This window comes from Bombina bombina, chromosome 5 (assembly GCF_027579735.1).
Source record: "Bombina bombina isolate aBomBom1 chromosome 5, aBomBom1.pri, whole genome shotgun sequence".
In the NCBI taxonomy this organism is placed as follows: domain Eukaryota; kingdom Metazoa; phylum Chordata; class Amphibia; order Anura; family Bombinatoridae; genus Bombina; species Bombina bombina.
This window is the reverse complement of record NC_069503.1, coordinates 1,015,013,414-1,015,038,554: the sequence shown is the minus strand read 5'-3', so window position 1 is coordinate 1,015,038,554 and position 25,141 is coordinate 1,015,013,414. Positions and strand designations below refer to the sequence as shown.

General features: G+C 41.2%; 1 protein-coding gene across 1 annotated transcript in view; it reads right to left on the bottom strand.

Annotated features, from left to right (window-relative positions):
- The window catches only part of LOC128661095 (V-type proton ATPase subunit C 1), a 229,817-nt gene that overhangs the window by 42,326 nt on the left and 162,350 nt on the right, over positions 1–25,141 (bottom strand). Inside the window, exon 11 of the mRNA XM_053715264.1 lies at positions 575–672. Within this exon, the coding sequence (XP_053571239.1) occupies positions 575–672 (98 nt within the window). The remainder of the gene's footprint in view (positions 1–574; positions 673–25,141) is intronic.

Genomic DNA, 25,141 nt, shown 5'->3' with positions numbered 1-25,141 from the left:
TATCGTCGATCTGAAAAGGGAGGTAAGAGATGAATCTCCACGACCGATAACAGAGAACCTATGAAATAGACCCCGTAGAAGGAGATCATTGAATTCAAATAGGCAATACTCTCCTCACATCCCTCTGACATTCACTGCACACTGAGAGGAAAACCGGGCTCCAACCTACTGCGGAGCGCATATCAACGTAGAATCTAGCACAAACTTACTTCACCACCTCCATAGGAGGCAAAGTTTGTAAAACTGATTTGTGGGTGTGGTGAGGGGTGTATTTGTAGGCATTTTGAGGTTTGGGAAACTTTGCCCCTCCTGGTAGGAATGTATATCCCATACGTCACTAGCTCATGGACTCTTGCTAATTACATGAAAGAAAATGCATTCAATGGAGCCAAGCACTTTGGCTGATGCATTTCTACATTTCATTAAAAGATGTTACTTATATGTGAATTGCTACTGTGCCAGAGATATATTCCTAAATAAACCATCTGTGACCGTTATTTTTCATTATTTTATTAAAAAGAAAAGATAACCTGTGTTATTTGAATACAGAAAAGTAAATAAGATTATATCTTACCTTAAAACAGACTCAACAAAAACTCTCAGAGCTTTCACATGAATCCAAGCAATAAAAGCTTCACTGAAGTTTACTTTGAGCCATCGTACAAGAGGACCCTGAAAAGGACATTAAATCATTTTAATTGAATATACTGGTAACAAAAATATCATTTATGTCAAGGGACATGAAATCCAAATTATTTCTAGCATGATTCAGGATAGAGCATGCAATTTTAAATAACTTTACAATTTATTTCTATTATCCAATTTGTTTATTTCTCTCGGTAACCTTAAAAAAAAAAAAAAACTATACCTAGGTAGGCTCAGAAGTTGTCGATTAGTGTCTGCACATATACACCTCGTCATTGGCTTTCAATTAGCTCCAAGGAGTGCAATACTGCTCCTTTAACAAAGGATACCAAGAAAATTAAGCAAATTTGATAATAGAAGTAAATTGGAAATTGTTTAAAACTGTGAGATCTATATGAATAATGAAAGAGAAAAAAAAGTGTGTGTTTTATGCCCCTTTAATGTTACATAATTCACATTCATCCTGAGCAATGGATACAGTGGCTCATTAAAGGGATAAAAAGGTAAAAATTTAAAATGTGCATGGCTGCATTTCAATTAATATTTGCAATATACTTCCATTGGCATGTTCATATGTAACACCAGGAATCAATATTCACAGCTCATTCAGCAATGTTCACATTGATGGCTATCCCAACAGAATTTGGTTAAGGATTCAGCTGAGTCTTTCTGTAATGACGTCACTATGTATTTGGCAGCAGTATTCCCTCAGCCGAAGGAAAAACAGATTTCAATTTAAGGTTAAGCAAAATGCTTCTAACAATGCTTCAAATTGAAAAAGCAATCACAATGTTAAGAACCAAAATAAAATGCCATACAGGGGCAACCTGATTCCAGCGAAGTCTCAGCTAATATAGCAAGATTAGCACCACTCTATCTTGTCCTGTTGAATCGATTTTAAGACACGAAAAATGGAGGAATAAATAGGCCATATGAAAAAGAAAATTTATGCTTACCTGATAAATTTGTTTCTTTTTAGATACGATGAGTCCACGGATTTCATCCTTACTTGTAGGATTACACCTCCTGGTCAGCAGGAGGAGGAGGCAAAGAGCACCACAGCAGAGATATAGATATATAGATATAGATATATAGATATAGATATAGATATATATATATATATATATCTCCTCCCTTCCCTCCCACTCCAGTCACTCGACCGAAGTTAGGAAGAGAAAGGAAAAGCCAAGGTGAGGAGGTGTCTGAGGTTTAACAAAAAGAAAGACCTGTCTTATAAAAACAGGGCAGGCCGTGGACTCATCGTATCTAAAAAGAAACAAAATTTATCAAGTAAGCATAAATTTTCTTTTCTTTTTAAAGATACGATGAGTCCACAGATTTCATCCTTACTTGTGGGATACAATACCAAAGCTATAGTACACGGATGAAAAGGGAGGGACAGGGAAACTAAAAGGAAGGCACCACTGCTTGAAGAACCTTTCTCCCAAAAAACAGAATTTATGCTTACCTGATAAATTACTTTCTCCAACGGTGTGTCCGGTCCACGGCGTCATCCTTACTTGTGGGATATTCTCCTCCCCAACAGGAAATGGCAAAGAGTCCCAGCAAAGCTGGCCATATAGTCCCTCCTAGGCTCCGCCCACCCCAGTCATTCGACCGACGGACAGGAGGAAATATATATAGGAGAAACCATATGGTACCGTGGTGACTGTAATTAGAGAAAATAATTCATCAGACCTGATTAAAAAACCAGGGCGGGCCGTGGACCGGACACACCGTTGGAGAAAGTAATTTATCAGGTAAGCATAAATTCTGTTTTCTCCAACATTGGTGTGTCCGGTCCACGGCGTCATCCTTACTTGTGGGAACCAATACCAAAGCTTTAGGACACGGATGAAGGGAGGGAGCAAATCAGGTTACCTAAACGGAAGGCACCACAGCTTGCAAAACCTTTCTCCCAAAAATAGCCTCCAAAGAAGCAAAAGTATCAAATTTGTAAAATTTGGCAAAAGTGTGCAGTGAAGACCAAGTCGCTGCCTTACATATCTGGTCAACAGAAGCCTCGTTCTTGAAGGCCCATGTGGAAGCCACAGCCCTAGTGGAGTGAGCTGTGATTCTTTCAGGAGGCTGCCGTCCGGCAGTCTCATAAGCCAATCGGATAATGCTTTTAAGCCAAAAGGAAAGAGAGGTAGAAGTCGCTTTTTGACCTCTCCTTTTACCAGAATAAACAACAAACAAGGAAGATGTTTGTCTGAAATCTTTAGTAGCCTCTAAATAGAACTTTAGAGCACGGACAACGTCCAAATTGTGTAACAAACGTTCCTTCTTTGAAACTGGATTCGGACACAAAGAAGGTACAACTATCTCCTGGTTAATATTTTTGTTAGAAACAACTTTCGGAAGAAAACCAGGCTTAGTACGCAAAACCACCTTATCTGCATGGAACACCAGATAGGGCGGAGAACACTGCAGAGCAGATAACTCTGAAACTCTTCTAGCAGAAGAAATAGCAACCAAAAACAAAACTTTCAAAGATAGTAACTTAATATCTATGGAATGTAAAGGTTCAAACGGAACCCCTTGAAGAACTGAAAGAACTAGATTTAGACTCCAGGGAGGAGTCAAAGGTCTGTAAACAGGCTTGATCCTAACCAGAGCCTGAACAAATGCTTGAACATCTGGCACAGCTGCCAGTCTTTTGTGCAGTAAGACAGATAAAGCAGAGATCTGTCCCTTTAGAGAACTTGCAGATAATCCTTTCTCCAAACCTTCTTGTAGAAAGGATAGAATCTTAGGAATTTTTATCTTGTTCCATGGGAATCCTCTGGATTCACACCAACAGATATATTTTTTCCATATTTTATGGTAAATTTTTCTAGTTACAGGCTTTCTAGCCTTAATCAGAGTATCTATTACAGAATCTGAAAACCCACGCTTTGATAAGATCAAGCGTTCAATCTCCAAGCCGTCAGTTGGAGGGAAACCAGATTCGGATGTTCAAATAGACCCTGAACAAGAAGGTCCTGTCTCAAAGGTAGCTTCCATGGTGGAGCCGATGACATATTCACCAGGTCTGCATACCAAGTCCTGCGTGGCCACGCAGGAGCTATCAAGATCACCGAGGCCCTCTCCTGATTGATCCTGGCTACCAGCCTGGGAATGAGAGGAAACGGTGGGAATACATAAGCTAGGTTGAAGGTCCAAGGTGCTACTAGTGCATCTACTAGGGTCGCCTTGGGATCCCTGGATCTGGACCCGTAGCAAGGAACCTTGAAGTTCTGACGAGACGCCATCAGATCCATGTCTGGAATGCCCCATAATTGAGTTATTTGGGCAAAGATTTCCGGATGGAGTTCCCACTCCCCCGGATGGAATGTCTGACGACTCAGAAAATCTGCTTCCCAATTTTCCACTCCTGGGATGTGGATCGCAGACAAGTGGCAGGAGTGATCCTCCGCCCATTGAATTATTTTGGTCACTTCTTTCATCGCCAGGGAACTCCTTGTTCCCCCCTGATGATTGATATATGCAACGGTCGTCATGTTGTCTGATTGGAACCTTATGAATTTGGCCTTTGCTAGTTGAGGCCAAGCTCTGAGAGCATTGAATATCGCTCTCAGTTCCAGAATGTTTATCGGGAGAAGAGACTCTACCCGAGACCATAGACCCTGAGCTTTCAGGGATTCCCAGACCGCGCCCCAGCCCACTAGACTGGCGTCGGTCGTGACAAATGACCCACTCTGGTCTGCGGAAGCTCATTCCCTGGGACAGATTGTCCAGGGTCAGCCACCAACGGAGTGAATCTCTGGTCTTTTGATCTACTTGAATCATCGGAGACAAGTCTGTATAATCCCCATTCCACTGTTTGAGCATGCACAGTTGTAATGGTCTTAGATGAATTCGTGCAAAAGGAACTATGTCCATTGTTGCAACCATCAATCCTATTACCTCCATGCACTGCGCTATGGAAGGACGAGGAACAGAATGAAGTACTTGACAAGAGCTTAGAAGTTTTGATTTTCTGACCTCTGTCAGAAAAATCCTCATTTCTAAGGAATCTATTATTGTTCCCAAGAAGGGAACTCTTGTTGACGGGGACAGAGAACTTTTTTCTTTGTTCACCTTCCATCCGTGAGATCTGAGAAAGGCTAGGACGATGTCCGTATGAGCCTTTGCTTTTGACAGGGACGACGCTTGTATTAGGATGTCGTCCAAGTAAGGTACTACTGCAATGCCCCTTGGTCTTAGGACCGCTAGAAGGGACCCTAGTACCTTTGTGAAAATCCTTGGAGCAGTGGCTAATCCGAATGGAAGTGCCACAAACTGGTAATGCTTGTCCAGAAAAGCGAACCTTAGGAACTGATGATGTTCCTTGTGGATAGGAATATGTAGGTACGCATCCTTTAAATCCACGGTAGTCATAAATTGACTTTCCTGGATGGTGGGTAGGATCGTTCGAATAGTTTCCATTTTGAACGATGGTACCCTGAGAAATTTGTTTAGGATCTTCAAATCCAAAATTGGTCTGAATGTTCCCTCTTTTTTGGGAACTACGAACAGATTGGAATAAAATCCCATTCCTTGTTCTCTTATTGGAACTGGATGTATCACTCCCATCTTTAACAGGTCTTCTACACAATGTAAGAATGCCTGTCTCTTTATTTGGTTTGAAGATAATTGAGACCTGTGGAACCTTCCCCTTGGGGGTAGTTCCTTGAATTCCAGGAGATAACCTTGAGAAACTATTTCTAGCGCCCAAGGATCCTGAACATCTCTTGCCCAAGCCTGAGCAAAGAGAGAAAATCTGCCCCCCACTAGATCCGGTCCCGGATCGGGGGCTATCCCTTCATGCTGTTTTGGTAGCAGTGGTAGGCTTCTTGGCCTGCTTACCCTTGTTCCAGCCTTGCATTGGTTTCCAGGCTGGTTTGGGTTGTGAAGTATTACCCTCTTGCTTAGAGGATACAGAATTAGAGACTGGTCCGTTTCTGCGAAAGGGACGAAAATTAGGCTTATTATTAGCCTTAAAAGACCTATCCTGTGGGAGGGCGTGGCCCTTTCCCCCAGTGATGTCTGAAATAATCTCTTTCAAATCAGGTCCAAATAATGTTTTACCTTTGAAAGGAATGTTAAGCAATTTTGTCTTGGAAGACACATCCGCTGACCAAGACTTTAGCCAAAGCACTCTGCGCGCCACGACAGCAAACCCTGAATTTTTCGCCGCTAATCTAGCTAATTGCAAAGCGGCATCTAAAACAAAAGTTAGCCAATTTAAGTGCTTGAACTCTGTCCATAACCTCCTCATACGAAGATTCTTTACTGAGCGATTTTTCTAGTTCCTCGAACCAGAAACACGCTGCCGTAGTGACAGGAACAATGCATGAAATTGGTTGTAGAAGGTAACCTTGCTGTACAAAAATCTTTTTAAGCAAACCCTCTAATTTCTTATCCATAGGATCTTTGAAAGCACAACTATCTTCGATAGGAATAGTAGTGCGTTTGTTTAGAGTAGAAACCGCCCCCTCGACCTTGGGGACTGTCTGCCATAAGTCCTTTCTGGGGTCGACTATAGGAAATAATTTCTTAAATATAGGGGGGGGGGGGAACAAAAGGTATGCCGGGCTTTTCCCACTCTTTATTTACTATGTCCGCCACCCGCTTGGGTATAGGAAAAGCGTCGGGGGGCACCGGAACCTCTAGGAACTTGTCCATCTTACACAATTTCTCTGGAATGACCAAATTGTCACAATCATCCAGAGTAGATAACACCTCCTTAAGCAGTGCGCGGAGATGTTCTAATTTAAATGTCACAACATCAGGTTCAGCTTGATGAGAAATTTTTCCTGAATCTGAGATTTCTCCATCAGACAAAACCTCCCTCATGGCCCCTTCAGATTGGTGTGAGGGTATGTCAGAACAATCATCATCAGCGCCCTCTTGCTCTTCAGTGTTTAAAACAGAGCAATCGCGCTTTCTCTGATAAGTAGGCATTTTGGATAAAAGATTTGCTATGGAGTTATCCATTACAGCCGTTAATTGTTGCATGGTAATAAGTATTGGCGCACTAGATGTACTAGGGGCCTCCTGTATGGGCAAAACTGGTGTAGACACAGTAGGGGATGATGTAGTATCATGTTTACTCCCCTCATTTGAGGAATCATCTTGGGCAATATCATTATCTGTGGCATTACTGTCCTTACTTTGTTTGGACGCTATGGCACAATTATCACATAAATTTAAATGGGGAGACACATTGGCTTTCATACATATAGAACATAGCTTATCTGAAGGTATAGACATGTTAAACAGGCTTAAACTTGTCAACAAAGCACAAAAAACGTTTTAAAATAAAACCGTTACTGTCTCTTTAAATTTCAAACTGAAAACACTTTATTACTGAATATGTGAAAAAGTATGAAGGAATTGTTCAAAAATTACCACAGTGTCTTAAAGCATTAAAAGTATTGCACACCAAATTTCAGAGCTTTAACCCTTAAAATAACCGAACCGGAGCCGTTTTTAAATTTAACCCCTATACAGTCCCAGCTATAGTCTTTGCTGAGACCCAACCAAGCCCAGAGGGGAATACGATACCAAATGACGCCTTCTAGAAGCTTTTTTAGTGATTCTTAGATCCTCACACATGCATCTGCATGCCCTGCTCTCCAAAAACAACTGCGCAGTAATGGCGCGAAAATGAGGCTCAGTCTATAACTAGAAAGGCCCCCAGACTAAAAAAAGGTGTCCAACACAGTGCCTGCCATCTTTTAAACGTTCCCCAAGATTATAAATGCCAATTGTTAGCTAGAATCTGAATAATATGCCCCAATAAAGCAATCGATTTAGCCCCTAAAAATGTCTACCAGTTTTTTAGCCCTTTTTTAAGCCCTTTATTCTTTTATGTTTGACTAAGAAAATGGCTTACCGGTCCCCATGAGGGGAAATGACAGCCTTCCAGCATTACTCAGTCTTGTTAGAAATATGGCTAGTCATACCTTAAGCAGAAAAAGTCTGCTGTTTCCCCCAACTGAAGTTACTTCATCTCAACAGTCCTATGTGGAAACAGCAATCGATTTTAGTTACTGTCTGCAAAAATCATCTTCCTCTTACAAACAGAAATCTTCATCCTTTTCTGTTTCAGAGTAAATAGTACATACCAGCACTATTTTAAAATAACAAACACTTGATAGAAGAATAAAAACTACATTAAAACACCAAAAAACTCTTAACCATCTCCGTGGAGATGTTGCCTGTGCAACGGCAAAGAGAATGACTGGGGTGGGCGGAGCCTAGGAGGGACTATATGGCCAGCTTTGCTGGGACTCTTTGCCATTTCCTGTTGGGGAGGAGAATATCCCACAAGTAAGGATGACACAGTGGACCGGACACACCAATGTTGGAGAAACAGTCGCAGCTGAGATTAAGGTATCAAATTTGTAAAATTAATAAAAAGCGAGAAGAGATGACCAAGTTGCAGCTTCGCAAATCTGTTCAACAGAAGCACCATTTTTAAATGCCCATGAGGAAGCAACAGCCCTAGTGGAATGAGCCATAATTCTTTCAGGAGGCTGCTGTCCAGCAGTCTCATATGCAAAACGGATGAAACTCTTCAGCCACAAAGGAGAGGTAGCTGTAAGCTTCCTGACCCCTACGTTTCCCTGAAAAAACAACAAAGAAAAAGATTGACGAAAATCCTTAGAAGCTTGCAAGTAGAAAGCACGGACTATATCTGAATTATGAAGCAGATGTTCCTTCTGAGAAGGATTATGACACAAAGATGGAATAACAATATCCAGATTAATATTCTTGTCTGAAACAATCTTAGGAAGAAAACCAGGTTTAGTACGTAACACTACCTTATCCACCTGAAAAATAACAGAAGGTAAGGAGAATTATAATGAAATGCCGAAAACTCAGATACCCATCGAGCAAAGAAGTGGCAACAAAAAATAAAACTTTCCAAGATAAAAACTCAATATCTATAGAAAGCAGTGATTCAATGAAACCCCTTAAAGAACCTTAAGATCTAAATTTAAACTCCATGGAGGAGCAAGTAGTTTAAACACAGGCCTGACCCTAATCAGAGCCTGACAAAAGGATCAAACATCTGGGACATTTGCCAGACGTTTGTGTAACAAAATAGATAAAACAGAGATCTGACCCTTTAGGGAACTCACTGGAAAAAAAAACCTTCTCCAATCCTTCTTGGAGAAAAGACAAAAACCTGGGAATCCTAACTCTACTCCATGAGTAAACCTTGAATTCACACCAATAAAAATATTTATACTCTATCTTATGGTAAATCACCCTAGTTACAGACTTACATGCCTGAAATAAGGTATCTATGACCGAATCAGAGAAACCTCTCTAGTATAGGATCAAACGTCCAATCCCCAATCAATCAGCCACAGAGAAATTAGACTTGGGTGGAAAAAAGGACCCTGAATAAAAAGGTCCTTCCTCAACAGAAGTATCCAGGTTGCAGAGATGACATGTCCACCGGATCAGCCTACCAAAACCTGGGAGGCCATGCAGAAGCGAGGAGGATCACTGATGCCTCCTCCTATATGATTTGAACAATCACCCGGGAAAGAAGCACAAATGGGGGAAATAGACATTCTAGGCTGAAGGACCAAAGAACTGTCAAGGCAGCTATCAGCTCGGACTGGGGCCCAAGACCTGGACCCATAACCCAGAAGCCTGGCATTCTTACACAATGCCATGAGATCCAACTCCAGCCAATCCCCTTTGAAAATCAGGTTGGAAAATACTCCCAGATGGAGCTCCCACTCCCGGCTAAAAAATCTGTCTACTCAGAAAATCCGTTTCCCAAGTGTCCACCCCTGGGATATGGACCTCTGACAGAAAGCAATAATGAGTCTCCGTCCACCGGAAAATCTTGGCCACCTCAGCCCTGATTAAGGAACACCTTGTTCCATCCTGGTGCTGACATATAGTCCGACTGAAAAAGATGAAAATGGGCAGAAACCAACTGAGGCCAGACCAGAAGAGCCTTGAGCTCGCTCTAAGTACCAGGAAGTCTTATAAAAGAATAGACTCCGCCAGAGTCCACACTCTGCTAATTCCCTGGAATAGATGAACCAGAGACTAACTGAGGAGACAAATCCGCATAGTCTCCTTTCCAGTACCTGAGTATGCTTAACTGCATAGACCTGAAGTGGAAGTAACAAACGGAATTGTAAGGTACACAAGAAACTGCTCAGTTGATCAACCTGAAAAAGATGAAAGGTAGAGTAGACCACACCGGAGATTGAACCTGCAACCCTAAGGTGTGTTCCCTTATAGAACTACAAATTTATTATACAGCTCTATGAAAGATAAATGATTGTGTATACACTAAATTGGTTGGCAGATTTATAGCCCATTATACTATAGGCATGAGTAATAGCATAAATCTGAGTGGAGTGAATCCCCTCCATTAATAGTCAATATATAGTGACATATTAGGGATATAGTCTAGAATGAAGTGAATTCTATATTTAGAGGTTTTTAAATGGAAAATGTTTATGACTCATAGTCAACATACCCCCATTCTTATATGTACAAAGAGGAGAGCCAGAGTAAAGTGTTAATTATTCTCCATTTATCAAGATCACATTTTATATGCACAGACATTGCAACCTATATACGGTATAACATATAGACTTTAAAGAAAGCCAGCAATTGAGGGAAGTTAATCATATGGCTATTAGAAATAATAACTCTCCCACAATATGGTCAATATATAGTGACATATTAGTGACAGAATCTAGAATGATGAGATCTCTATATATGGATATTCGTCTATTAGAAATGTCTAGAACCGTTAGTAAACACCCCTCCACTCTTTTTTGTTTAAGAGGAAAGCCTGTTTAGAGTGTCAACTAATCTTCACTCACTATTATCATATCATATATACACTGACATTGTATTTTAAATACGGTATATATGTATGAAGAATTGATTTTCGTATATATACACTTTATCATATATATATATATATATATATATATATATATATATATATATATATATATATATATATATATATATATTTTTTTTTTTTTATTATTATTATTTTTTTTCACATATACATAGATAACTCGAAAGGTTAATACACATAGTCACCAAATAGGGCACTTCAAGATTAATAATATAGATTCTTATCAGCAACTCAAGACAGAGAATTCTTTAGTAAGTCAGTGGCATACGGTACATCAGTGCACTAATATGGTGTTAAGATTAGTGCATATATCTTTGAACTGTAATACTTGATAGATTTGCTAGATAGGAATGTACCCTCTGTAACTAGATCGGTGTATATCATACACTTTATTAGGTGACAGAAAGGTATTATATATATATTTCTAGGATGAGATTACATAGTATGTTATGATACGTTCATAATGAATTATTAATACTTTGGTTGAAACGTTAGAATGTAAGGGGTTAATAAACACGCAACTGCACTGCTATTCACTAAGAATATATGAAAATATTTATACCGTTTGTAGAACACAGTGTAGTGTTCCCGGGATTTGGAGGTGTGAGGGAAACTGGCCCATTCATTGGTTTACTTACTCACCAATCTAGAGCGGTAGGAAATCTTATCCCAATAGCTTATGAATGAAATACCAGCAGTAAAACCACACCCACAGGCTAAACCAATTGAGTGATGAATGTCAGCGCAGACGCAGTGTGACCCCGAGGACACTAAGAAGCGTATTTATTCTGTGATGTTTTTAAAACTTGTAATGCACTTGAAGAAACAGTTTGATACTGTGAAACGTCGTGTTTACTTTGTTTTTAAATAAAGTCTTTTTATCTATATCAGACTTGCCACGGACTTTTAACATCTATATATTACCCTATACTTGTGCTTGTCACAGCTATATTTGACACGCAGAGGGGTTTGCCGGTTTTAAGACATACACTGGTCGACACAGTAATAATTCAACAAGTAACCCAGAGGAGCTGTGCGGCTAAACGTGGAACAGTTTGCTGGGCGACTGAAAGAGCCCAGAAGGCATATGTAGCACTAATCTGGTGCTTTCTTTCTTGTAAGTACGGGCCATCGGAGTGGGGAAGATTACCTAACACCATTGATCCTGCACTATTGTGGCGCCTTCTTTTTTTGTCTTATCTTTGTCACAACGTTCAGCTACAGCGCCGTAGCATGCTGAGCTACCTGTCCGGCTATTGTCCCTTGCTGTCACCAGTAGTCCGACTCCCCCTAAGTACAAAGCCACTGAAAGCCGAAAAGTGGATTGAAAGACTAGGCCAAAAATGATAGAAAGTAATTTCCTGACCTTAGTCATAAAAACCTTCATAGTTATGGAACCAGTCATGATTCCTAAAAAAAAAAAAAAAACTACCAAATCCTTCTTGATGCAAGAATGATGCTGGGAATAGAACAGCAGCCAGCATAGAGCGCCTTGCAATGTCCCATAACTGAAGCACCACCAATAGCGATCCCAGAGTCTCCGTAAGAACTCGGAACTATGGTAATACTGAAAGGACCACAAATAGAAGTGTTTGTCCAGTAAGTCAAACCCTAAAACTTGAGACGATTCCCGTGAACGGCACATGAAGGCACTTGTTCTTAAATCCACTTTTGTCATAAATGACCCACTAGAATTAAGGGAAGAATGGAACAATTAAAAAAAAAAAAAAAAAGTGTCCATCCTGAAGGACAGTATCATTCTCACAAAATGGTTTGAGTATTCCCGTTTTACGGGAACCACAACCCAATCGGTAATCCCAGACCCTGTACCAGATCCTACACAGTGCAAGGACGACTCTCCTTTTGTTTAAAAGCCGAGTAGATCTCCCAGGGGATCGAACCTGCAACCCTCGGGTTGCTACAGTGCTCAGCCACAGTGCATTAGCATATTGAACTGTCAAGTCTTTTCTGTCAAGTCTTTTCTGATCTTCGGACAAGATCAAAAGCAGAAACTGCCTCTGAGAGGAAAATATTTGAGCTTGAAACCAAACTTAAGTGAAAAACGGAGAGTCAGCCCCCACAAGATCCAATTCCGGACCGGGACACGGTTCTCCATGCTGTCCTGATTTAACAGCAGGTCATGTGGCTTTTTTTTCTCAAGCCAGGCCTCAACAAAGTTAGCTCCTGGCAAGGAATTTTAGTAAAACAAGGCTCTAACCATAAGGTCCCAAGAACCGGAACAGAGCCCAATGCTCCCAGTTTAAAAACTGGAAAGAAAGACATTGATAAAAAGGAATCATGCCATATGAAAACCTTTATCCAGTCCTGGATTTTATCCAGGGAAGCTACTGACTATAGCATCAGACAACACAATAAACCAACATGTCATAGCACTAGCGACGGTAGCAAAGTACACAGATAGTTGCTATTAAAAGCCCTAGTGTATGTCCCATTCCATAGGACTATCCTCTAAGGGTAAAGAACTTCTCGTAGTGAAAGTTGCAACTACTGCTAAGGAATGTCGTTCAGCCTGCTCAGCTGAGTCGGCTATGGGAAAAATTATTGTAAATATAGGGAATACCTAAAGTACCATTCCATCCGAAACTGAGATTCTCAGTAACACGGAGAAACGCTTAGAATAACAATTCTTCTAGCAACACATATACCTTGTGGAAAATATAGAATGGAGTATGCAGGAGCGCGGAGCACTGCAAGTAGGCCATAAAATTTCGACGGAAACTATAGGAAAAATTAGTGGACATTGCTAACCGACTCCCAACAGCAATCGTCATAGAGGGTGTAGATTCAAACAGATAAAATAAATTTGAATACATTTTAATAATTTGTTTGTTTTTTCTTTTTTACAAAGAAAAACAAAACTGTGCCTTTAAATCTGAAAAGGAAGTCCCTTCTCGAGTGCGTTTGTTTCATCCTCAGTTACAAGGGATGTATAAACCAATAAGCAGCTAAAATGCATTTATGATAACGAACACAGAAAACAAAAAAACATAATTTATGTAAGAACTTACCTGATAAATTAATTTCTTTCATATTAGCAAGAGTCCATGAGCTAGTGACGTATGGGATATACATTCCTACCAGGAGGGGCAAAGTTTCCCAAACCTCAAAATGCCTATAAATACACCCCTCACCACACCCACAATTCAGTTTAACGAATAGCCAAGAAGTGGGGTGATAAAAAAGTGTGAAAGCATATAAAATAAGGAATTGGAATAATTGTGCTTTATACAAAAATCATAACCACCCCAAAAAAAGGGCGGGCCTCATGGACTCTTGCTAATATGAAAGAAATTAATTTATCAGGTAAGTTCTTACATAAATTATGTTTTCTTTCATGTAATTAGCAAGAGTCCATGAGCTAGTGACGTATGGGATAATGATTACCCAAGATGTGGATCTTTCCACGCAAGAGTCACTAGAGAGGGAGGGATAAAATAAAGACAGCCAATTCCTGCTGAAAATAATCCACACCCAAAATAAAGTTTAATGAAAAACATAAGCAGAAGATTCAAACTGAAACCGCTGCCTGAAGTACTTTTCTACCAAAAACTGCTTCAGAAGAAGAAAATACATCAAAATGGTAGAATTTAGTAAAAGTATGCAAAGAGGACCAAGTTGCTGCTTTGCAAATCTGATCAATCGAAGCTTCATTCCTAAACGCCCAGGAAGTAGAAACTGACCTAGTAGAATGAGCTGTAATCCTTTGAGGCGGAGATTTACCCGACTCAACATAGGCAAGATGAATTAAAGATTTCAACCAAGATGCCAAAGAAATGGCAGAAGCTTTCTGGCCTTTTCTAGAACCAGAAAAGATAACAAATAAACTAGAAGTCTTTCGGAAAGACTTAGTAGCTTCAACATAATATTTCAATATTATGAGAATCATGATCTGTTACTTGTTGTGCTAAAGTCTCCAACCAAAAAGTTGAAGCTGCAGCAACATCAGCCAAAGATATAGCAGGTCTAAGAAGATTACCTAAACACAGATAAGCTTTTCTTAGAAAGGATTAAATTTTCCTATCTAAAGGATCTTTAAACGAAGTACCATCTGACGTAGGAATAGTAGTACGTTTAGCAAGGGTAGAAATAGCCCCATCGACTTTAGGGATTTTGTCCCAAAATTCTAATCTGTCAGACGGCACAGGATATAATTGCTTAAAACGTTTAGAAGGAGTAAATTAATTACCCAATTTATCCCATTCTCTGGAAATTACTTCAGAAATAGCATTAGGAACAGGAAAAACTTCTGGAATAACCACAGGAGATTTAAATACCTTATCTAAACGTTTAGAATTAGTATCAAGAGGACCAGAATCCTCTATTTCTAAAGCAATTAGTACTTCTTTAAGTAAAGAACGAATAAATTCCATTTTAAATAAATATGAAGATTTATCAGCATCAATCTCTGAGACAGAATCCTCTGAACCAGAAGAGTCATCAGAATCAGAATGATGATGTTTATTTAAAAATTCATCTGTAGAGAGAGAAGTTTTAAAAGATTTTTTAGGTTTACTAGAAGGAGAAATAACAGACATAGCCTTCTTGATGGATTCAGAAACAAAATCTCTTATGTTATCAGGAACATTCTGCACCTTAGGTGTTGAGGGAACTGCAACAGGCAATGGTACATTACTAAAGGAAATATTATCTGCTTTAACAAGTTTGTCATGACAATTAATACAAACAACAGCCGGAGGAATAGCTACCAAAAGTTTACAGCAGATACACTTAGCTTTGGTAGTTCCAGCACTAGACAGCGATTTTCCTGAAGTATCTTCTGACTCAGATGCAACGTGAGACATCTTGCAATATGTAAGAGAAAAAACAACATATAAAGCAAAATTGATCAAATTCCTTAAATGACAGTTTCAGGAATGGGAAAAAATGCCAATAAACAAGCTTCTAGTAACCAGAAGCAAAGAAAAAATGAGACTGAAATAATGTGGAGACAAAAGCGACGCCACATCCGGAACGCCGACATTTTTGGCGCAAAAGGACGTCAAAAAATGACGCAACTTCCGGCGATACGTATGACGCCGGAAACAGAAAAGATTTTTTGCGCCAAAAGTCAGCGCCAAGAATGACGCAATAAAATGAAGCATTTTCAGCCCCCACGAGCCTAACAGCCCACAGGGAAAAAGAGTCAAATTTTTAAGGTAAGAAAAAATGATTGATTCAAATGCATAATCCCAAATATGAAACTGACTGTCTGAAAATAAGGAATGTTGAACATTCTGAGTCAAGGCAAATAAATGTTTGAATACATATATTTAGAACTTTATAAATAAAGTGCCCAACCATAGCTTAGAGTGTCACAGAAAATAAGATTTACTTACCCCAGGACACTCATGTAGAAAGCCAAACCAGTACTGAAACGAAAATCAGCAGAGGTAATGGTATATAAATAAGAGTATATCGTCGATCTGAAAAGGGAGGTAAGAAATGAATCTCTACGACCGATAACAGAGAACCTATGAAATAGACCCCGTAGAAGGAGATCACTGCATTCAAATAGGCAATACTCTCCTCACATCCCTCTGACATTCACTGCACGCTGAGAGGAAAACCGGGCTCCAACTTGCTGCGGAGCGCATATCAACGTAGAATCTAGCACAAACTTACTTCACCACCTCCATAGGAGGCAAAGTTTGTAAAACTGAATTGTGGGTGTGGTGAGGGGTGTATTTATAGGCATTTTGAAGTTTGGGAAACTTTGCCCCTCCTGGTAGGAATGTATATCCCATACGTCACTAGCTCATGGACTCTTGCTAATTACATGAAAGAAACTTTACTGTCTCTTTAAATCTTAAAGTGACTCAATCTTGTGTGTTTTTGTACCATCCTACGTGACAAGGATGAAATAACAAACAGCCGCAATTCATTTAATAAATTTACACAGAAAAAAATGTCAGCCTTTTTAAATTTTAAAAGAACATTTTATTTCTGTTGTTTTTGTACCATCCTATGTCGAACAATCCAATAAATTATTAATAGTATTGTAAAGTGACATCGCTATGTTCATTGAAAAATAAGCAATGTCCTTGCAAGGAACCACAAAGCACTGCCTGTGGTCCATAAAATTATTCTGGACATTAAAGCAGTACTGTTTCTTTAAATGTGAAGACAACATTATCTTTTGTGTGCCTTTGTAGTGTTCTATCACAAGGATAAACTAACCCAAGCAACTGAATTTATACAATAAAGATCACAGATAACAAACTTTACTGTCTTGAAAGTTAAAAATTACATAGTGGTTATTGTGCTTAGTAAATTGACGATAACAAACTTTACTGTCTTATTAAGTAAATCGTACTTACAACTGAACCTTAGCTATTATGCCGAAGGTGCCCAAATGTTCAAGACGATGTAAATAGATCTATCACTGAACGTTATGCGTTAAACACACTCTGCTCCGGCATTGTAACATTCTGTCACTCCCAATGTGAGAAGAGAGCGCCACTAATCAATAGCCATAAAGCTCCGCCCTTCGTGGGAGTAATAATACTCCATCTCCCAGCACTCTTACTGAACTGTGCACAGAGATGGATGAGAAAGCTCGAAAACGGCGGGAAGATAGCTCCGCCCATCGTGGGCACCACCATACACAATCTCCCGGTCGCCATTAAGATCTGTATGGATCTGCCACCGGGAGAAATAAAACGCAAACCAACTGAATAAAAGTTTTGCCGAGAATGCTTCCGCATGTCAGGTAGCCCTATCTCTGTCCTGTTGCCAGAAATAAAAACTAGCAGTTTCCCAGTCGGTAATTTCTATGATAAAGATCGCCTGGGAAAAATTAACACGGATGCCAAACAAAACTGTGCTTTAAACATTATTGCCTTGATTCAGCCCCAGTGCCTGTATAACAAGTCTCTCCCCATCACAATAAAGAGTCCATCTTTATCATAACCCCTGAAATGTGATTAGATGTAATGCAGTGCTTACTTTCTTCTGAGAGAAAGATGTCCCCAGAAATAATAAAGTTAGAACTTACCTTGAATGCTGTGCGACAGCATGGCAGTCCAGCAGGTTTCCAGAGGACCTCGCCCTCCCATAGCCCTGTGGACCAAGATTAGCCTGAGTTAGAATGTGCTTAGGCCATCTGTATTAGGGCAGCAAACATGTATAGGAGGCGCAGTGAGAACTATGTCCCACCAGTTCCTATTGCTTTAAAGCCACCAAATGCCCTACTGTAGAGACTGATCTGGTCTAGGTTACACCCTAGAACAAAGTAGCACTCACTGGTACGACTTTAAAAATAAACTCTTGATTGAAGAATCTTTACTAGCACCTCACTTTGCCATCTCCTATCTTACTAACACAGGCAAAGAGAATGACTGGGGTGGGAGGGAAGGAAGCAGCTATATATACAGCTCTGCTGTGGTGCTCTTTGCCTCCTCCTGCTGACCAGGAGGCGTAATCCCACAAGTAAGGATGAAATCTGTGGACTCATCGTATCTTTAAAAAGAAAGACTCTTTACACAAACAAGAGCAAGCTGGAGTAGGTAGACATCAGTATTCTCCTAAAACTTTGGGGCTTGGTTAGGAGTCTGAAAATCAGCGAAAAGCTGTATAGGCTATATAAATGGATTATCTACAAAACATTTATGCAAAGAAAAATCTAGTGTATAATGTCCCTTTAAAAGAGATGCAAATATTTATGTGTGCATTGTATAGGTTAATATAGTATGAAAAACTGCTTAAATACCTTCAGTTTTCGTTTCTCACTAGTTTTTCCCCACAATCTTCACTATAAAATGGGCGTGTTTCCAAACCCACCGTGAGGCTAATTTGCATTAGCCAATCACGGTGGTCAACCCGAGTTCTCTCTTTGTCCGCAGAACTGGATAGCGAGTACTTTCTAATGCATGTGCTCTGGACTAAGAATCACTCACGCATTCGCATTATGTCCAACTTGACCTGACAACTTCCACTAGCACAGCAGTCCACCTGCGCATGCACAGTATTAATGGTTGCGCACAATCACAATACAGCTTAAATAACATCTCAGCCGTTATCCACACGTGACCGATGGACATTGGATGTTAGGGAAATATATCCTCAATAGCACTTATGCTCAGGTATAACATATATGGCCTCCATGTTTACTAAAACCCATAGTTTAATGCATCTGTGTTTAAAAACAAATTAATATGTAAATGTTACGCAGCTATTGGTCAATACACAACGGTCTAGACACAACCATTTTCTGGGCTTAGATTTGTTACTTCAGTTTAGATTTAAAAAAAAAAAAAAAAAATGTATGCTTACCTGATAAATTTCTTTCTTTCTTGACATGGTGAGTCCACGGATCATCATCAATTACTGTTGGAAATCAATACCCAAGCTACAGGACACAGATGATAAGGGAGGGACAAGACAGGTAATCTAAACAGAAAGCACTACTGCTTGAAAAACCTTTCTCCCAAAAGAAGCCTCAGACGAGAGAAAAAACATCAAATATGTAAAATTTGTAAAAATTATGCAGAGAGGACCCAGTTGCAGCCTTGCAAATCTGTTCCCCATTAGCTTCATCCTAGAAACCCCAAGAAGCAGAGACAGCCCTAATGGAAAAAGCTGTAATTCTGTTCAGGGAGCTGCTGTACAACAGTCTCATAAACCAAACGAAAAATACTCATCACCAAAAGGAAAGAAAAGTAGCAGAAACTTTCTGACCTTTACAATTCCTAGAGAAAAAACTTGAAAATTCTGAGACGCCTGTAGATAGAAAATAAGAGCACGCACATCATCCAAGATGTGTCACCTACATTCCTTATGAAAAGAAGGACTAAGCATAGAAAAGGAACAACAATTTCCTGAAAATGTTCTTATCCAAAACAGCTTAGAAAAAAACAGAATTTATGTTTACCTGATAAATTACTTTCTCCAACGGTGTGTCCGGTCCACGGCGTCATCCTTACTTGTGGGATATTCTCTTCCCCAACAGGAAATGGCAAAGAGCCCAGCAAAGCTGGTCACATGATCCCTCCTAGGCTCCGCCTACCCCAGTCATTCGACCGACGTTAAGGAGGAATATTTGCATAGGAGAAACCATATGAAACCGTGGTGACTGTAGTTAAAGAAAATAAATTATCAGACCTGATTAAAAAACCAGGGCGGGCCGTGGACCCGACACACCCTTGGGGAAAGTAATTTATCAGGTAAACATAAATTCTGTTTTCTCCAACATAGGTGTGTCCGGTCCACGGCGTCATCCTTACTTGTGGGAACCAATACCAAAGCTTTAGGACACGGATGATGGGAGGGAGCAAATCAGGTCACCTAGATGGAAGGCACCACGGCTTGCAAAACCTTTCTCCCAAAAATAGCCTCAGAAGAAGCAAAAGTATCAAACTTGTAAAATTTGGTAAAAGTGTGCAGTGAAGACCAAGTCGCTGCCCTACATATCTGATCAACAGAAGCCTCGTTCTTGAAGGCCCATGTGGAAGCCACAGCCCTAGTGGAATGAGCTGTGATTCTTTCGGGAGGCTGCCGTCCGGCAGTCTCGTAAGCCAATCTGATGATGCTTTTAATCCAAAAAGAGAGAGAGGTAGAAGTTGCTTTTTGACCTCTCCTTTTACCGGAATAAACAACAAACAAGGAAGATGTTTGTCTAAAATCCTTTGTAGCATCTAAATAGAATTTTAGAGCGCGAACAACATCCAAATTGTGCAACAAACGTTCCTTCTTCGAAACTGGTTTCGGACACAGAGAAGGTACGATAATCTCCTGGTTAATGTTTTTGTTAGAAACAACTTTTGGAAGAAAACCAGGTTTTAGTACGTAAAACCACCTTATCTGCATGGAACACCAGATAAGGAGGAGAACACTGCAGAGCAGATAATTCTGAAACTCTTCTAGCAGAAGAAATTGCAACCAAAAACAAAACTTTCCAAGATAATAACTTAATATCAACGGAATGTAAGGGTTCAAACGGAACCCCCTGAAGAACTGAAAGAACTAAGTTGAGACTCCAAGGAGGAGTCAAAGGTTTGTAAACAGGCTTGATTCTAACCAGAGCCTGAACAAAGGCTTGAACATCTGGCACAGCTGCCAGCTTTTTGTGAAGTAACACAGACAAGGCAGAAATCTGTCCCTTCAGGGAACTTGCAGATAATCCTTTTTCCAATCCTTCTTGAAGGAAGGATAGAATCTTAGGAATCTTAACCTTGTCCCAAGGGAATCCTTTAGATTCACACCAACAGATATATTTTTTCCAAATTTTGTGGTAAATCTTTCTAGTTACAGGCTTTCTGGCCTGAACAAGAGTATCGATAACAGAATCTGAGAACCCTCGCTTCGATAAGATCAAGCGTTCAATCTCCAAGCAGTCAGCTGGAGTGAGACCAGATTCGGATGTTCGAACGGACCTTGAACAAGAAGGTCTCGTCTCAAAGGTAGCTTCCATGGTGGAGCCGATGACATATTCACCAGATCTGCATACCAAGTCCTGCGTGGCCACGCAGGAGCTATCAAGATCACCGACGCCCTTTCCTGATTGATCCTGGCTACCAGCCTGGGGATGAGAGGAAACGGCGGGAATACATAAGCTAGTTTGAAGGTCCAAGGTGCTACTAGTGCATCCACTAGAGCCGCCTTGGGATCCCTGGATCTGGACCCGTAGCAAGGAACTTTGAAGTTCTGACGAGAGGCCATCAGATCCATGTCTGGAATGCCCCACAGTTGAGTGACATGGGCAAAGATTTCCGGATGGAGTTCCCACTCCCCCGGATGCAATGTCTGACGACTCAGAAAATCCGCTTCCCAATTTTCCACTCCTGGGATGTGGATAGCAGACAGGTGGCAGGAGTGAGACTCCGCCCATAGAATGATTTTGGTCACTTCTTCCATCGCCAGGGAACTCCTTGTTCCCCCCTGATGGTTGATGTACGCCACAGTTCTCATGTTGTCTGATTGAAACCGTATGAACTTGGCCCTCGCTAGCTGAGGCCAAGCCTTGAGAGCATTGAATATCGCTCTCAGTTCCAGAATATTTATCGGTAGAAGAGATTCTTCCCGAGACCAAAGACCCTGAGCTTTCAGGGATCCCCAGACCGCGCCCCAGCCCATCAGACTGGCGTCGGTCGTGACAATGACCCACTCTGGTCTGCGGAAGGTCATCCCTTGTGACAGGTTGTCCAGGGACAGCCACCAACGGAGTGAGTCTCTGGTCCTCTGATTTACTTGTATCCTCGGAGACAAGTTTGTATAGTCCCCATTCCACTGACTGAGCATGCACAGTTGTAATGGTCTTAGATGAATGCGCGCAAAAGGAACTATGTCCATTGCCGCTACCATTAAACCTATCACTTCCATGCACTGCGCTATGGAAGGAAGAGGAACGGAATGAAGTATCCGACAAGAGTCTAGAAGTTTTGTTTTTCTGGCCTCTGTCAGAAAAATCCTCATTTCTAAGGATTCTATTATTGTCCCCAAGAAGGGAACCCTTGTTGACGGAGATAGAGAACTCTTTTCCACGTTCACTTTCCATCCGTGAGATCTGAGAAAGGCCAGGACAATGTCCGTGTGAGCCTTTGCTTGAGGAAGGGACGACGCTTGAATCAGAATGTCGTCCAAGTAAGGTACTACAGCAATGCCCCTTGGTCTTAGCACAGCTAGAAGGGACCCTAGTACCTTTGTGAAAATCCTTGGAGCAGTGGCTAATCCGAAAGGAAGCGCCACGAACTGGTAATGCTTGTCCAGGAATGCGAACCTTAGGAACCGATGATGTTCCTTGTGGATAGGAATATGTAGATACGCATCCTTTAAATCCACCGTGGTCATGAATTGACCTTCCTGGATGGAAGGAAGAATTGTTCGAATGGTTTCCATTTTGAACGATGGAACCTTGAGAAACTTGTTTAAGATCTTGAGATCTAAGATTGGTCTGAACGTTCCCTCTTTTTTGGGAACTATGAACAGATTGGAGTAGAACCCCATCCCTTGTTCTCCTAATGGAACAGGATGAATCACTCCCATTTTTAACAGGTCTTCTACACAACGTAAGAATGCCTGTCTTTTTATGTGGTCTGAAGACAACTGAGACCTGTGGAACCTCCCCCTTGGGGGAAGCCCCTTGAATTCCAGAAGATAACCTTGGGAGGACTATTTCTAGCGCCCAAGGATCCAGAACATCTCTTGCCCAAGCCCGAGCGAAGAGAGAGAGTCTGCCCCCCACCAGATCCGGTCCCGGATCGGGGGCCAACATTTCATGCTGTCTTGGTAGCAGCGGCAGGTTTCTTGGCCTGCTTTCCCTTGTTCCAGCCTTGCATTGGTCTCCAAGCTGGCTTGGCTTGAGAAGTATTACCCTCTTGCTTAGAGGACGTAGCACTTTGGGCTGGTCCGTTTCTACGAAAGGGACGAAAATTAGGTTTATTTTTGGCCTTGAAAGGCCGATCCTGAGGAAGGGCATGGCCCTTACCCCCAGTGATATCAGAGATAATCTCTTTCAAGTCAGGGCCAAACAGCGTTTTCCCCTTGAAAACAGAATTTATGTTTACCTGATAAATTACTTTCTCCAACGGTGTGTCCGGTCCACGGCGTCATCCTTACTTGTGGGATATTCTCTTCCCCAACAGGAAATGGCAAAGAGCCCAGCAAAGCTGGTCACATGATCCCTCCTAGGCTCCGCCTACCCCAGTCATTCGACCGACGTTAAGGAGGAATATTTGCATAGGAGAAACCATATGGTACCGTGGTGACTGTAGTTAAAAAAATAAATTATCAGACCTGATTAAAAAACCAGGGCGGGCCGTGGACCGGACACACCGTTGGAGAAAGTAATTTATCAGGTAAACATAAATTCTGTTTTCTCCAACATAGGTGTGTCCGGTCCACGGCGTCATCCTTACTTGTGGGAACCAATACCAAAGCTTTAGGACACGGATGAAGGGAGGGAGCAAATCAGGTCACCTAAATGGAAGGCACCACGGCTTGCAAAACCTTTCTCCCAAAAATAGCCTCAGAAGAAGCAAAAGTATCAAACTTGTAAAATTTGGTAAAAGTGTGCAGTGAAGACCAAGTCGCTGCCCTACATATCTGATCAACAGAAGCCTCGTTCTTGAAGGCCCATGTGGAAGCCACAGCCCTAGTGGAATGAGCTGTGATTCTTTCGGGAGGCTGCCGTCCGGCAGTCTCGTAAGCCAATCTGATGATGCTTTTAATCCAAAAAGAGAGAGAGGTAGAAATTGCTTTTTGACCTCTCCTTTTACCGGAATAAACAACAAACAAGGAAGATGTTTGTCTAAAATCCTTTGTAGCATCTAAATAGAATTTTAGAGCGCGAACAACATCCAAATTGTGCAACAAACGTTCCTTCTTTGAAACTGGCTTCGGACACAGAGAAGGTACGATAATCTCCTGGTTAATGTTTTTGTTAGAAACAACTTTTGGAAGAAAACCAGGTTTAGTACGTAAAACCACCTTATCTGCATGGAACACCAGATAAGGAGGAGAACACTGCAGAGCAGATAATTCTGAAACTCTTCTGGCAGAAGAAATTGCAACTAAAAACAAAACTTTCCAAGATAATAATTTAATATCAACGGAATGCAAGGGTTCAAACGGAACCCCCTGAAGAACTGAAAGAACTAAATTGAGACTCCAAGGAGGAGTCAAAGGTTTGTAAACAGGCTTAATTCTAACCAGAGCCTGAACAAAGGCTTGAACATCTGGCACAGCAGCCAGTTTTTTGTGAAGTAACACTGACAAGGCAGAAATCTGTCCCTTCAGGGAACTTGCAGATAATCCTTTTTCCAATCCTTCTTGAAGGAAGGATAGAATCCTAGGAATCTTAACCTTGTCCCAAGGGAATCCTTTAGATTCACACCAACAGATATATTTTTTCCAAATTTTGTGGTAAATCTTTCTAGTTACAGGCTTTCTGGCCTGAACAAGAGTATCGATAACAGAATCTGAGAACCCTCGCTTCGATAAAATCAAGCGTTCAATCTCCAAGCAGTCAGCTGGAGTGAAACCAGATTCGGATGTTCGAACGGACCCTGAACAAGAAGGTCTCGTCTCAAAGGTAGCTTCCAAGGTGGAGCCGATGACATATTCACCAGATCTGCATACCAAGTCCTGCGTGGCCACGCAGGAGCTATCAAGATCACCGACGCCCTCTCCTGATTGATCCTGGCTACCAGCCTGGGGATGAGAGGAAACGGCGGGAACACATAGGCTAGTTTGAAGGTCCAAGGTGCTACTAGTGCATCCACTAGAGCCGCCTTGGGATCCCTGGATCTGGACCCGTAGCAAGGAACTTTGAAGTTCTGACGAGAGGCCATCAGATCCATGTCTGGAATGCCCCACAGCTGAGTGATTTGGGCAAAGATTTCCGGATGGAGTTCCCACTCCCCCGGATGCAATGTCTGACGACTCAGAAAATCCGCTTCCCAATTTTCCACTCCTGGGATGTGGATAGCAGACAGGTGGCAGGAGTGAGACTCCGCCCATAGAATGATTTTGGTCACTTCTTCCATCGCTAGGGAACTCCTTGTTCCCCCCTGATGGTTGATGTACGCAACAGTTGTCATGTTGTCTGATTGAAACCGTATGAACTTGGCCCTCGCTAGC